Raw genomic sequence first — 13,813 nt, forward strand, 5'->3', positions numbered from 1 at the left:
AAAAATGATGGGATGAAGCCCTGCACTGAGCTAAGAACATTTCATTGTACAGTGTCAGGTCCTAGACTTGCACAAAAGCAGCCCAGTAGCCTGCAGGATCCCCGTTTGGGTCCCTCTCCTAACCATCCCTAGGACTGGGACCGGCCTTGTCCAGCTTCTGGAGAGAGCTGGAAATCTCCACCCACCAGTTTGCCTCATGGAATAATAAAGTTTTAAAAAGAGAGATATCCCAATACAAAAGCAAACTCCACATTTATGTTACCAAAGAACATTCAGTCACTGACCTACTCTTTGGGTTTCTGCTATTTGGTTAGAGGGAGGGTGTCCAATGATTAGCTTCACCAGCAGACACACCAAAAATCCCTTTTTGTTGACTGGTCTGGACTCCTGGACACTGAGGGAATCCCTAGCCAGGAATCCCCTAGGAAGCAGCAGGATGTCTGCCCTGGAACCCTGCTTTAGGGTCAATAAAATATTGTTGAAGGCAATAGCTATGGTTCAATAAAAATTGCTGTACAAGAACTAATGATGATTTTTTGGTCATCATAGTAGCTAATCAGAGCTTTTTTCACCTTATGCTAATGAGCACAAATAAAGACATTATCAGAAGACAGCAGGGTAGCCTTTGAAGGTGGGTTGTTTTTGTTTTTTTGTTTTTTTAAAATACAGCATTCATGGCAATCTTAAAAAAAAAAAAGGCAAGAAATTCAACAGATAAATTGATAGTAGGATGACACAAGGTTTCCTGCTATACACCATACTTTCCCCGAAGAAAGTATACTGTTGGTTAAAACCTGTGGCCATTGTCAAACAAAATTCCTCTGACTTCAGTGGAAATTATGCTTTAGAAAGGACTTTTTAATCTTGGCTCTTACTTCATATCTATTTAAGCATTATCTGGTTTTGCACCTGGAGAATAAATAAGACGTACCATCCTGCAAGTCAAGCAATGGAATTTTTCCAAATAATCTATTAGCACAAAAGCTTAATAAATCTCTCTAAAGGGAAAAGCTTGTCATGGAATAACAAGTATAACATAAGAAAATAGCAGGGCTGTAAAAATGCAATAAAAAAGCCAAAAACTTTAAACTACTGTACATTAACATGTTAAGGGATACTGGGAAGAGATAGAAATCAGTCCAAAGAGACAGTGTTCTTTTGAAACCTGCAGTGGAGTTCATTCTGCAAGAAACATTTCCTGCAATACATTCAAAGTGAGGACAACAGCAGACTTACAGCATGGAAAGGTAGTAGATTTAAGAACATCTGAGAAAAAAAATAAATGAATTCCAAAATCAGAGTTGTCATTAAAAAAGGAACTATGCTCATTACTCACCTGCCTTTTCCTTGCTTTCTTTTTCCTCTTTCAAAATGCCAGACATAGGCTCCATGAGCCTGTACATGGAAAAAGAACTAATACAATCCATCTCTAAAGATGCTGCTCCCACTGAACCTGTGAAAACTCCCTCACAAGCAGCAGATTTTTTTTTTTGAGAGGAGATATTGGAAACAGAGACCATATCATTGCAGTTTCTCTTTAAGACCTTAATAAGAGGCTTTTACTTTTGGCTACTTAGTGTTAATTCACCTTTTCAAAAAGCCATCCATATTTTCTCAACCATCTGTTGATTCATTCACACTGAAAAAAGTCATAATTAATGCTTTTTTTTTTTTTAACCCATTCTTTTGGTGACGTAGACATGCTGAGCAACGATGATAGACTACTGACCCCAATGGTTACAGCAATCACCTGAAGAATACTGACTAAACATCTAACAAAGAAAATAAAAGAAATCCTTCACATATTTTATGGATGTAACAATACTCATATCCCTTCCGCTTGCAAAGGCATCTCTTGGAAATTTCTATTTAATGCTATATTAGTACCTATACACTCCACATAATTCTCATTCCTTTTTCTCTGCCACTTTCAAATAATCAGGATACTTGCAATTTCTTTGGTCACCTCTTCCACCACAAGCACACAGCAATCATCTCTCTATTTTAGAGCAAATGAAAGCATACAAGTACTTAATATGATTAGTAGGTTTTTAGCATCTTGAAATATACACAAAGAAATTGCCACATCATACCTAATCCATTGATCCCAGCATTCTGTTCTTCAGCAGTACCACTAGCTGATTTTTCTGAAGAAAATCAAACAAAAGTAAAAATAAGCATTAATAAAGCAAAACCCTTCAAACATTTTTGAAAAGTGAGTGGAGAGCTCCATGAGAGGATGGCCCAGCAACACTCTATTTTACCTTGAAATACATAGCTTAAACATTTTAAAATTTCCCAATGCATTTAAGACTAAACTATAAAAACAAGCCTGCTGCCCTAAACTTGTGATGAATTCCTAGAGGACAGGGAAATGAGGCAAATTTATGCCAGCTGGGGAATCACACAGGTGTTCATTCTTTCAATAATTTTCTTCCCTCCCCCTGCCATTCCTCCATATGGAAGGGGCCAAAACTACTTTTGTGGTCATTTTTTGGCCTGCAGACAGCATTTTACATAATTACAATGAGATCTGCGTAATTCAAGTAAAACTCTGTAAAGCTCATCGCACTGTGAGACAATTAGAGCCTTCAATTACAGTCCAAAGCATATGAGAGACTTGCTGTCAGGGCTGCTGTTTTTAAAGGTCATTGGCTGGGCCAAAACCCAGAAGAGACAGTAATTACAATCCTCTCGCTGATCTTCCTTTCTGACTTCTCCACACCCAGAAATTTCCGTCCTGAGGTTGTCTGAAACCTTACTCCAGTGCTTCAACTCTGCTTCATAGCAGGTACTAAGGTGGGTATTTTTCCTTATTCTAGGTTCTGTCCATTTACGGATCTTTTCTTATAGCTCCACTTGCTGTGTGCTTCACAAGTGGAAGAGCACACAAACAGGGTTTGCTTAGCTTTTCCTGTTTAAAATGGCTATGTATAAAAAAGTGCACCCTGTGTCCTTCAGATGGTATTCCATCAGTAAATGATGTCAAGGTGGATTTGTAGTGAAATCTATGTGACAAGTTCTGTCTCTTTGCCAAAAAGAACCAGTCCATTCCTCTGTTCAGGCATGTTCTTGCCCTGAGTCAAGAAAGAGGAAAAGAAACAGGCTTTGAGAATCGTAAAGCACAGCTGGAACATTGAGAGATGAGGGGAGATGATAAGAGCTGGGTTTGGAGATGCATCCAAATACTGGTGTGTCTGTCTGAGGCTCTTATCAGACCATGATGCTTCACCCAGATCACGGCTGTAAAACAGAGTTGTTGTCCTCTCGTTGCTGCAGTAACAAGCCCAGAATGCACTCAGATCTAGTTCAAACTAAGTCTAATATTATTTATAAAGTGTAATCATTTTTGAGCCCAACAGCGGTCCTGAAATAAGATGTTCAACGATGAATTCTCTAAGTTCTTACTAGGTGTTTTGTGTTGCCTCTGGAACGTGAGATTCCAAAATGCCTTGTGTTGGTATCAACTGTTATCATTTATTAACACTTTTTCATTTGTACTATAATTAGTAAGTTCTAGAGACTCATTTGAAGCCCAAGGGCACTAATACCCAGCGAAAAGCCGTAATCGGAGGAGCTTTATCAGCTAACAACACATTTATATGATGAGAGGATCTGCAGTGATCACCATTTGACAACTGGGAGAAGTGAGAATGAGCGACGAAGGGAAGTGCCTGTTGCTGTGGAAAAGCAAAGCTGGGACCAGAGCCCAGCTCTTCCTGATACTGCTCCAGTCTTACCTCTGGTCCATTCAAACATTTTATGAAGAGTCGCTTCCCTTCTTTTGTTATTTGCATCCTAAAAAAGCCCTCAGTCCCATGGTCATGCCTGTAGAAGTGATTCTTCCTTATCTTTTCTAAGCTAGAGCCATGGATATTGCTCAGAGGGTTTCTACAGAATATGGCAACGAAGAGCACAGATACAGATGGAGAGAAAAAAAGATGGCTGTCAAATACAGAGAAACACTTGTTAACACATCCCGTCCGCAGTCGGTCTTCATGGAACAGCCCAGAAGAGAACAAAACGGCCACATGCAACACGCAGACAAAGGCTCTGTGTTTTCATACTCTTCACCCTGTTTTGTTTTTTTTTTTTCTTTTTTTGTGCCAGCTCAGCCTTTTAAGAGAGACCCAAAGCAATAGAAAGTTAAACTGAGGATAAATCTTTGTATTAAAGGCAAACTTGATACAAAATGACAGTTAACTGGTTTAAAAATTGGCCATTGATAAAGAAGGAAATGGTCAAGAACAATTTTAAAGAAACACGGTTCTCCTTCTCTACCTTATTTCATTTTAGGCTTTGTCTTAAGCTTCATTGAAGCCATAGAGTTTGCATGATCTAAAAAATGAAAATGTTGCTTTGAACCATGCCAAAACTGAACCAGATATCCTAGGGGTCAGGCACATGATCAGTCACCGCAGCTTGATATACTGCTAATCGTTAGCTGAAACTGATAAATGCAGGATAGTTTGACCCTTTCTCCCAGGTAAGCCATATTACGCTTGTCCTTGCTGTGGGCTAGGAACGAACATGGTCAGCTCCTGTGGATCAGCTGAAGCGTGGAAACCTGCCCACAGGTCTGGCACTCACGTTTTGTGTCTCCCCCAGATCAAGGCTTTTTCTAATGCCTCCATGTAACAGTGGTCTTACATAAGGAGAAATCATTTTGGCTGATGTGACTAGACAGCCGCAGACCCAAAGCAAGAAGAGTGCTGTATATTGTACGTGATGCAGACCCAGGGAACACGGAGAAGACTGCCTTTGCCCTAGGCCAAAGAGTCAGCCCTGTGCATTTTGGTTTCTACCTACATCACTGCAAGTAACTCTAATAATCCTGGTAAAAGCTGCCCTGAACTGAAGGAGTCATTTTACACGAATATTCACCTGCAGGCTAGACAAAAACACTGTACAACACACAACATTTTTGTCTAAATGAACATAGTATTTATTTCGTAGCTTTTAAATTGGTTTTATTTACAGTAGGGCTTAGAATACAGCTCACACTCAGGAGTTAAGCTCTGGCAGTACTGTTGTCAGATCACTAACACGTTTGCAAATTACATTTCTAAGTCATACAAAATGGAAGAAAAATGACTTTAAAATAACTGTTTATCTTCAGGTATAGGGATCACAGAACAGGTTTGCGAATGGCTGTAAAACCCAGTCAAGGAGTGCTGCCCCGAGAGCACCCGACTGCGCGCGTTGAACGCCGAGGTGCAGGCCGTGTCAGGCGCACGAGCCGAGCCATCCCGCCTCGGGTGTGCCGAGGCTCGCAGTCCCCGGAGCCTCAGGGATCGCTCGCGAGGAAGCTCGGTGCAGTTTAGTGGCCCCACTCCTCCTCTCTTTCACTAACTCCCTCTTCCTCCTCCGGAAATGCTGTATCATTCTGACTTTTCAGGTGCTTAATCCCTGCAAATATAAAAGTCATGGTTAAAGTTGTATTAGCTCACTTTTTATTTTCCTGAAGGAAGAAACAAGCGAAAAACCAAGCCAATGGAAAGTTGTTGGTTTTTTTTAATGCTCATACCGTCTCACAAACCTCTTAATTCAAACAATGCTAAAATGTGCTTCCAACAGAAATATTCTCTGCCCTGAATATCGGCTCTTCAGAAATCTATCAGCGTTTGTTGAAAAAACTGCTAAAGGACGCCCTGCAGAAGAGAATAGTAGTTGCCTCTCTTTTTCCTCTGTGTTTCTTAATCAGATTAATGGCCAGTCTCAGATAATTCAAGTCTTAGAGGCTCAGATAAAAAGCATGGGAATTATTCTACCAGAATTTAAACTTCAACCCTTCTGAAACTGATCTTCTGAAGGTCATTGCTCACTTGGAGCCAAAACCCATGTTCACAGCTTCTTATGTATGACCGAGGAGTTTTCCAGTGTGCTTACTGCTAGTCTACGGACGATGTTTATAATTGTCCTGACACAAAGAAAGCACAGAACTTGACAAATAAGGGAAGCTGTTGGGGCCAAAGCAGTGACAAAGTTGGATCATACAGTTTCCTCATAGGGAAGATGTATTCTGGAGCAGGAGGAACGTTAGAATGTATTTGACCTCCAAATACCACATGAGGCTGGATGAAAAGGGTAAACGCTTATAGCAGGATACTTGGAGTGGTTTTTTTGAAGAAAGTCCTGGCTGCCTGCCTGTTTGAGTAGGCAAGTGAAGTAGGCTCTGTGATAATTAATCAACCTGTAAAGTTATTTTCCCTGTCTCAAATTCAGTACAAGCAAACAGGCTTCAACAAATGGGCCCAATCTCATCTTCTCAGCTCTACCTTGGTGTGACAGAAGAATTCAAGCTAAAAAAGGAAGCAAAGTCAAGCTAAAAAGAAGATAGAGAAAAGAGACCAAAGAACAAGGATTATTATTTTCAGAAAATCTAAAATAGCAAATTCACAACACTAGTTAGTTTCTGGGTCCCCTGGATTTTGGCTAAAGCAGTCATAGTGGGAACATAATCGCTAGTCAAAGATGCATGATTTCATGAAAATGTAAGCCTGAATTAAATTTTCTGCTGTCATTACTGTCATAACATGAAGGCATTTTTGCTTTCGTTGCAGATCATACATACTTCTACTCACCATTTGCAGCTGTCAGAAAAAAAAGCTTCCTTTAGGTGTCAGCTGCTCTGTTTGTTGAGGAGTAATTGCACCTCACCCACTCTATATAACCACAGCTGGATAACAAATATCCTACTGTCATAGCACTTGTAAAGGCACAATTTTCAAAAAGGGACCATCTTTAGGCCACATAGGGAAAGATGCAGATTACTCTTAGGTTGTGAGTTAGAGGAATTGAGGGTTTATGTCCAAGAATCTCAACCCTAAAACTGCCAGGCCTGGAGGTGCCTACACTTTACCGGTTATGTTCACACCACTGTGAAATTTGGGATACTTTTTTTCTAGGTATGTTACTTGAAAAATTTCAGCATAAGTGATTCTAGTTCAGCAAAGATACAAATAACTGAGAACAGATCTTATAACAGATCTTACAACAGGAGTGCTGTCTGCTCCACTTCCAGCACTAGCCAGGCAGCGCTCCGGGCTGGCTACTTCTCTTTCTGTCTAGTCACATGAAAGACAGTACTCGGTTCCCTGGGAAACAGTTGTTCAGATGTAAAACAAGCAAATAAATTAATGCTCCCAATCCACAGTATTTGTAAATGTGCCCTGCGATAATCAAACCATTTCAGCTCATTTTTGCTTTATGCAGAGTATTTAAAAATCTCTTATTTCCAATTAAGTAACTGCGATAAGTAAAGAAACACTTTGGGTGCTCAGCTACCACCCAGTGGACCTATTTAGCAGCACCTATTAGTAAGGCAAACACTTTTAACACGATTTCACCTAACTGTAGGTTAATGGGCATTAATTTCAAAATGAAATTATGTTTGTGCTGCAAGTTCATCTCCTGTTGTTTATCTCTGGTCCTACAGAGCCATTTTTTACACATTTACAATACCTGTCTAACATATATTATTTAGTAGTTCAGACAGGAATTGTTAGAAACCAGAATACTGCATTTTCCAGGGAATTTTTAGGATATGAACAGGAACAATTAGGGGCAGAAATGAGGGTGCAGGATATACAATCAGTATGATAAAGTTTCATGAAATGATGTTTTTGGTAGGATTGAGGACTTTTGGTTATGTGGCTTAATTGCAATATTTTAATGTGAAAATTTCAGTAAATTTAGAGCAATGATATCAATGAGTATTACCCATTGATTCTTACATAGCAGGCAACTATCAGTCTTATTTAATGATTTTTCATAAACTCTGTTTTACAGCCTGCCTTCACCTCTGCTGGTCATTTAATACTGCAGTATCATTTAGAAGTAAAGATTCACAGGGTTTCCTGCACGGAGCAATAGATGCACAAGACTCATAATGCCATTATTGGTAAGCCTCAGAATGTTACACTGCAGTTTGCCAGAATTAACTAACCCTATACAAGTCATAAGTATTTCAACTAGACAATAAAAGACACAACAAGAGTTGATAATAAAAGACAACCCTACTGTCTTGACTCAGCTAAACAATAAAATAAGTCAGCATGAATTGACCTACAGGTAAAGAAGTTCCTGTCAATAAGATATAAACATGCATGACAGAAAAGAAAGGTGGCTTTTCTGAAGTTGTGTTCTGTGCACAAAGCCAGTGTCTGGGGTAATAAAAATATTTAGTAAAGTCATAGCAACCATACTCTTAGATTAAAAAGCATATCTAGTCACACAGTATTGCAGTAAACCATAGTAGCTACCATGGATGGTCACAATATCTTAAAACTAAGCATACCCAGCAATATATTGGCACATTTATCCACAGTTCCTGCTTAGCTAAAACAATTTAAGAGAAGAGGCCTTTATGGCGGCTCTCAAATGTCACTCTAGCAGGGCTGGTTAAGCTGTGCGACCTCCCCTTTGTCAATGTGAAGACAATGATAAGCAAGTAATAAGGCAGAGCTCTATTTATAGGGAGAGATTTTTTTCTAAGCAAGCTGTACCAGGTGCTGAGGAGTTGGATCTATTCGTATCCAGTATCTTTGTTTAGGAACATCTAAAGTGTTTGCTAAAAGGTTATATTCTGGCTAGAGATTGGGTGAAGACATTATTACTCGGGTTACCCAACCATTTTTACTACTGCTTTCATGGAAGTGTGTTAACTAAGTAGAAAGGGAAATACATTTATCTTTTCAGGCTTCATACACATTACACTGGTAACACTGTTCATGTCCTCTGCTTTCCTAAATAGCTATCAGGAGGCATCAGAACACTATTTGGGGTCTGCCACTATTCACCAATGCAGCGGTATATTAAAGCTGAGCAACAAATACAGGCTCTGAGATTTTACTTGTTAAAAAAAACAAACAAAAAACAGAATGATATAATTTTGAAGGGGGATATTTAATGAGGAAGACACTATTTGTACATACAGCAGACCTAAGTTCAAAACACGAAGTTAACTGGTGCCATGCAAACTGCCCAAGCTTTATAAAATTAATAATTGCAAATGGAAAGAACCGCAAAGGCTGAACCACAACGAGTCACCCTGGCTCACCAGTGCCCCTCTTTTCAGGCAGCAAACCATGCCGTGAGTTTGTCAGCACCCTTGCCCTCCCGCGGAGACCTGCCCGTGCTCTCCCGCAGCTACTTCGTGCCAGCTCCGGCTGCTCTCCGCTAGCTGGGGAGGTCCGGCAGCAGCAAGCCGCAGTGCCCAGCCTGGCGCCGCGCGACTCCCGGCCTCCTGCGCCTCGACTCTCCCGCCGCACCCTACCCACCAGCTCATCCCCACGGGCTCCAGCTCGCTCGCTCTTCCGCCCACCAGCTACGCCTGTCTGTACACCACCTTTTGGGTTCCTTCTCCCGTCTCGCTCTCCCTTTATGCTCTTAACGCCAAAAGGAGGAGAGCTGTTTTTCTCAGAGGGCTCATATTCCACTGCAGGTAATTTAATCCTAGTAATGCTGACGAAGAAACCCTTAATGCCAAACCATATTCAGCAGCCATGCACTAATGCACTTTGAACTGGTAATGCCTTTTAGATGAATCACTGCCTCAAAGCATATTTCTAGATTACTTATAAATTATGAGATCAAATGGGACAACTTTCTGGCATTTTTGCAGTCACATAATAAAATCTATGCTGTTTAATGAACAGCTTTTTTTGAACAGCACCAGATTAGAAGGCTAAGCAGTGTCACAAGATATGAAAGAGCCAAATGTTCCTGAATTAAATCTCTCTAGAAATAAAAAAGTCTGGTTGGCAATTTAAATTCCCTGAAGTTTGAAGGGTTACTTAGTCTTATGATTTGGAACTGAGCCTTTCTCTATCAAAAATATATTTCCATTTTTTCAAAAACCAGTGGAAGCCCAAGCTGAGGCACATACAAAGTAGCCTGATTTTCAGAGTTTCAGAATGCAAATCACTTTGAAATTATCAAAAAGAGCTGTAGAAAGGGGATAATAGCCAAGTAAAAATATTTAATTTATACCAATCCTCAATGAAAAACTTTCTTATTCCTCCAACAAAAATGAGAAAATCAAAACAAAAATCATGTATTCAAGCCACTAACCTGGAAAAAGAAATGTTCTTTTATGAAACACTTTATTTCAAATTTATCAGTCAAAAGTGTTTTGACTTCTCTGAAACTCCTTTGTCATCTTTTTTCATCTGATGTGAGTTTTTGGATTAAAAAAAAGAAAAACCAGAAACTCATTTAATGAAAAACAGCATCCACCACAAATCTTTGGCTTAGTCAGAGAAGTGGTAAGTGGGATGCAGTGGGAGGCAGCTCTGAAAGGCAGAAGAGCCCAGCAATGCTGGCAGGTCTTTAGGGCAGCCTCCTCCAAGCACGAGAGTGGTGCATACTGATGCACAGGCAAATGAGTAGCTGTATCAGAAGAGCAGCTTGCCTAAGCAGGGAACTCATGACTGAGCTTCAGTGCCAAAATCATGACATACACAGCAGATGAAAGTGAAGACAAGCTAAAAATGAGGATTGTAGAATAAAAGGCAAGCCCACTTTGCAGGGATGGTGATACAAAAGCTAAAGCTCAGCTAGAGCTTAAAACAGGCAAAGGGTGTCAAGGGCCACAGGAAGAGTTTCTTCCCCTACATTAGCAGTAAAGAATAAACAAGGAAAATGGGGTCTCCTACTGAATGGGTGGGTGGATTTAGTGACAAAGGCTGATGTACTCACTGCCTTCTTTGCCTTGCTCTTGGACTGAGAATCTCCCAGGCCTTTGTGCCCAGACACAGGGTCCAACAGGGAGAGGAACTGCCAGTAGTAGACGAGGATTGAGTCAAGGCTCTCTTGAGAAATCTTGAACTACTGACGTCCATGGGGCTTGGCGGGTTGCATCCAAGGGTGCTGAGAAATCTGATGCTGATATCATCGTGAGGCCATTCTCTGTCATCTTTGAAGGGTTGTGGAAACTGGGAGAGGTCCCCAATGACTGGAGAAAGGTGGATGTTGCACCCATCTTTGAAAAGGTCAAGAAGGAAACTACAGGCCTATCCCCTCACTTTGGTCCCTGGCAAAATTATGGAGCAAATCTTGGAGCCATTTTCTTGTCACGTGAAGAAGAGAATGACTGGCAGTAGCTAGCATGTATTGACCAAGAGTAAATCGTGCTTGACGAACTTGATTGTCTAATATGATAAAGTAACAAGATTTGTAGAAGACAGGAGAGCAATGGATGTCATCTACCTTGACTTTAGCAAGACACAGTCTCTAACAGCATCCTTGTGTTGAATCTGGGTTTAGATAGGTAGACTGCTATATGGGTGAAAAACTGGCTGGATTGCTGAGCTCAAAAGGTAGTGGGTTAGTGGGCCATACTCAACATGGATGCCAGTTACAAGTGAAGTTCCTCAGGGTCCATCCTGGGACCTATCCTGTTTAATACCTTTATCAGTGAACTGGAGGAGGAGCTGCAAATCATCTTCATTAAGTTTGGAGATGACACCAAACTGGGGGTGCTCAAGGGCAGAGCTGCCATTCAGATGGACCTAGACAGGCTAGAGGAACAGACCAACAGGAACTTAATGAAATTAAACAAAGACAAAAGCAAAGTCCTACCCCTGTGGTAGACTAACCCACTGCAATTGTACAGGCTAGGGACTAACCAGCTAGGTAGGATCTCTGCTGAAGGACCTGTGGATCCTGGTGGACCATAGGCTAAAAATGAGTTAGAAGTGCAGCAGCAAAGATGATCAACACCATACTAGCACGTTACAGCAGCAGCACAGCCAATAGATTGAGGAAAGTGTTTATTCCTCTTTACTCAGCATGCACTCGACTGCATCTGGAATACTGCATTTGGCCCCCCGTACAAGAAAGACATTGATAGACTTGAGCGAGTCCAGTGGAGGCCCCCCCAGGTGACTGGGGGGGTGGGGAGGCAAGGTCTCAGCAGCTGTAAATCGGCATCTCAACACTGATTTCAGGAAATGTGCCAGCTCACAATAATTAGGTTATCTGGCCCATTGTGCTCTGCCAGTTGTATGTATTTGTCCTCAAATAAGAGGGATTAAAACCAATGGGATTAAGGGGTTGCTTTGAACCAGACGTTACTGTATTTCTAAAATCAGAGAACATGTAATATCCCCTGCCTGTGGCGAATAGGTCCCCAGACAATCTCTCACAGAAATCGGACCACACTCCTGGCCCAGTACCTACAAAGAAAAGAACGTCAGTGTCTGAGAGGGAGACGTAAGAGCAAGGCGTCCTGAAGAGCAAGTCCTGTTACACCTCTGGTAGGGAGCCCTGCCAGGAGCAGACGGTGGCTGGTGCTGAGCCAGTGTGTCTTTCCACCTTGACCTCATAGGCAGATCATCTGTCTCAGTTACTCTCTGCTGATGTATGGCGCCTGAGGACTGCGAATTGTCTTATACTTAAAAGAATATGACTGTTCACTGCCTGCAGATGTAACGGATTTTAAAACATACACTGTAGTAATAAAAACAAAACCTATGCACTCCTGTTACAAAAGAAATTGCTTTTTACTCCGCTAGACATATGAGCAATGAAAGTAACACAGAATCCCAACACTTTACAAAATATTTTGCCACAAGTTTCCAGAAGCGTCAGGTGCTCTGTGTGGGAAACCTTACTTCTACAGGGTCAGTGCTACCTGGAAAGCACTGAGGATCTCCGAGAGAGAGACACTGCTGCACAACTTGATACTTCCTGTCAAAATGCTGTTAAGTCACGTTGTCCAGCCCAAGGCTCAGTTCTCTGCTCCAGGAAACTCCCTACTGTGAAAGCAAAAAAAAAGCTTTCTCCCATTACAGGTTCAGCCAAAGCTGAGGACTTTCAGAGTCTTGCAGGAACAGCTCCACCTGGCAGAAATCTCCTTCTGTAGGAGCAAAGCAATTATTAGATGCTTTTCTTCTCTGTGCCTTTCATCAGTCTAACAGAGTACAGCTTTTACTGTTTAACCATTCTCCACTCTCAACATTTCCTGCTTCATAAGAGTTTAGAAAAGGCAGGTTTAATCATCTTAAAAGACTATTAAGTACATAGAGGCCTATCACCTATTCAATGTTTGTGAATTGTTGTGGCTGTTGTATTTATCTTTCTAAGCAATCACATACATTTTTCAAATGATGTATACCATAGACCTTATGACAGATAAGAACATGATAGATATACTTTTAAAATACACTTCCTATGTAATCAAGCTTTGGTTTCCCTTTCTGCTAGAAAAAAACTAGCTGTTCAAAATCACTAAAATCTGTTAAAAGTCATTTCAAATCCATATACATCAAATTCATTTTCTTTCTAAACACTTTCAACATTTTGACAAGTGAAATGTGTCTATTGTTCTATGTTGCATATTACATGTTTTTATTGTCAGGTGCATGCGAAATATGCTGCTGTATTTATTTAAACATAAGGCATATGTCTTGTCTTCCCTCAGCCCCATTTGATCAAGAATTCAGATACAAAGCTGTCACTATTGTTCATGGAAAAACTCAGAGCTTACTCCCTACACATTCTTTGGTAAAAACACATCCTGGGTACTTCGACTTCTTGATGAAAATTTCTCTGACCAAACAATTGAATTTTCATCCCTACTGTATAAAGTTTTCATCTAAAATAGCTGAAATACAGAAGAGGATGTATTCCAAGTAAGAGTAGGACAGTAAATCAAAAAAGAAAATGCTAATTTGCAAAACGCCTGTTCTGAGCCTTCTCATTTCCTCTTCACATAAATGACCTGCCATCTATCTCCATGATCTATATAATCAGTTCCTGAAACTTTTAATCCATTTTTACTTAATTGCCTGGTTTAGATAAGCTCTCC

General features: G+C 40.7%; 1 protein-coding gene across 1 annotated transcript in view; it reads right to left on the bottom strand.

The window, feature by feature from the left end:
* Positions 1-4,957: 4,957 nt before the first annotated feature.
* Positions 4,958-13,813, bottom strand: part of PPP1R1C (protein phosphatase 1 regulatory inhibitor subunit 1C) — a 57,465-nt gene continuing 48,609 nt past the window's right edge. Inside the window, exon 5 of the mRNA XM_013960551.2 lies at positions 4,958-5,409. Coding sequence (XP_013816005.2) covers positions 5,321-5,409 — 89 coding nt within the window. The 3' untranslated portion in view covers positions 4,958-5,320. The remainder of the gene's footprint in view (positions 5,410-13,813) is intronic.

Source organism: Apteryx mantelli, chromosome 6 (genome assembly GCF_036417845.1).
Source record: "Apteryx mantelli isolate bAptMan1 chromosome 6, bAptMan1.hap1, whole genome shotgun sequence".
NCBI classification, from domain to species: domain Eukaryota; kingdom Metazoa; phylum Chordata; class Aves; order Apterygiformes; family Apterygidae; genus Apteryx; species Apteryx mantelli.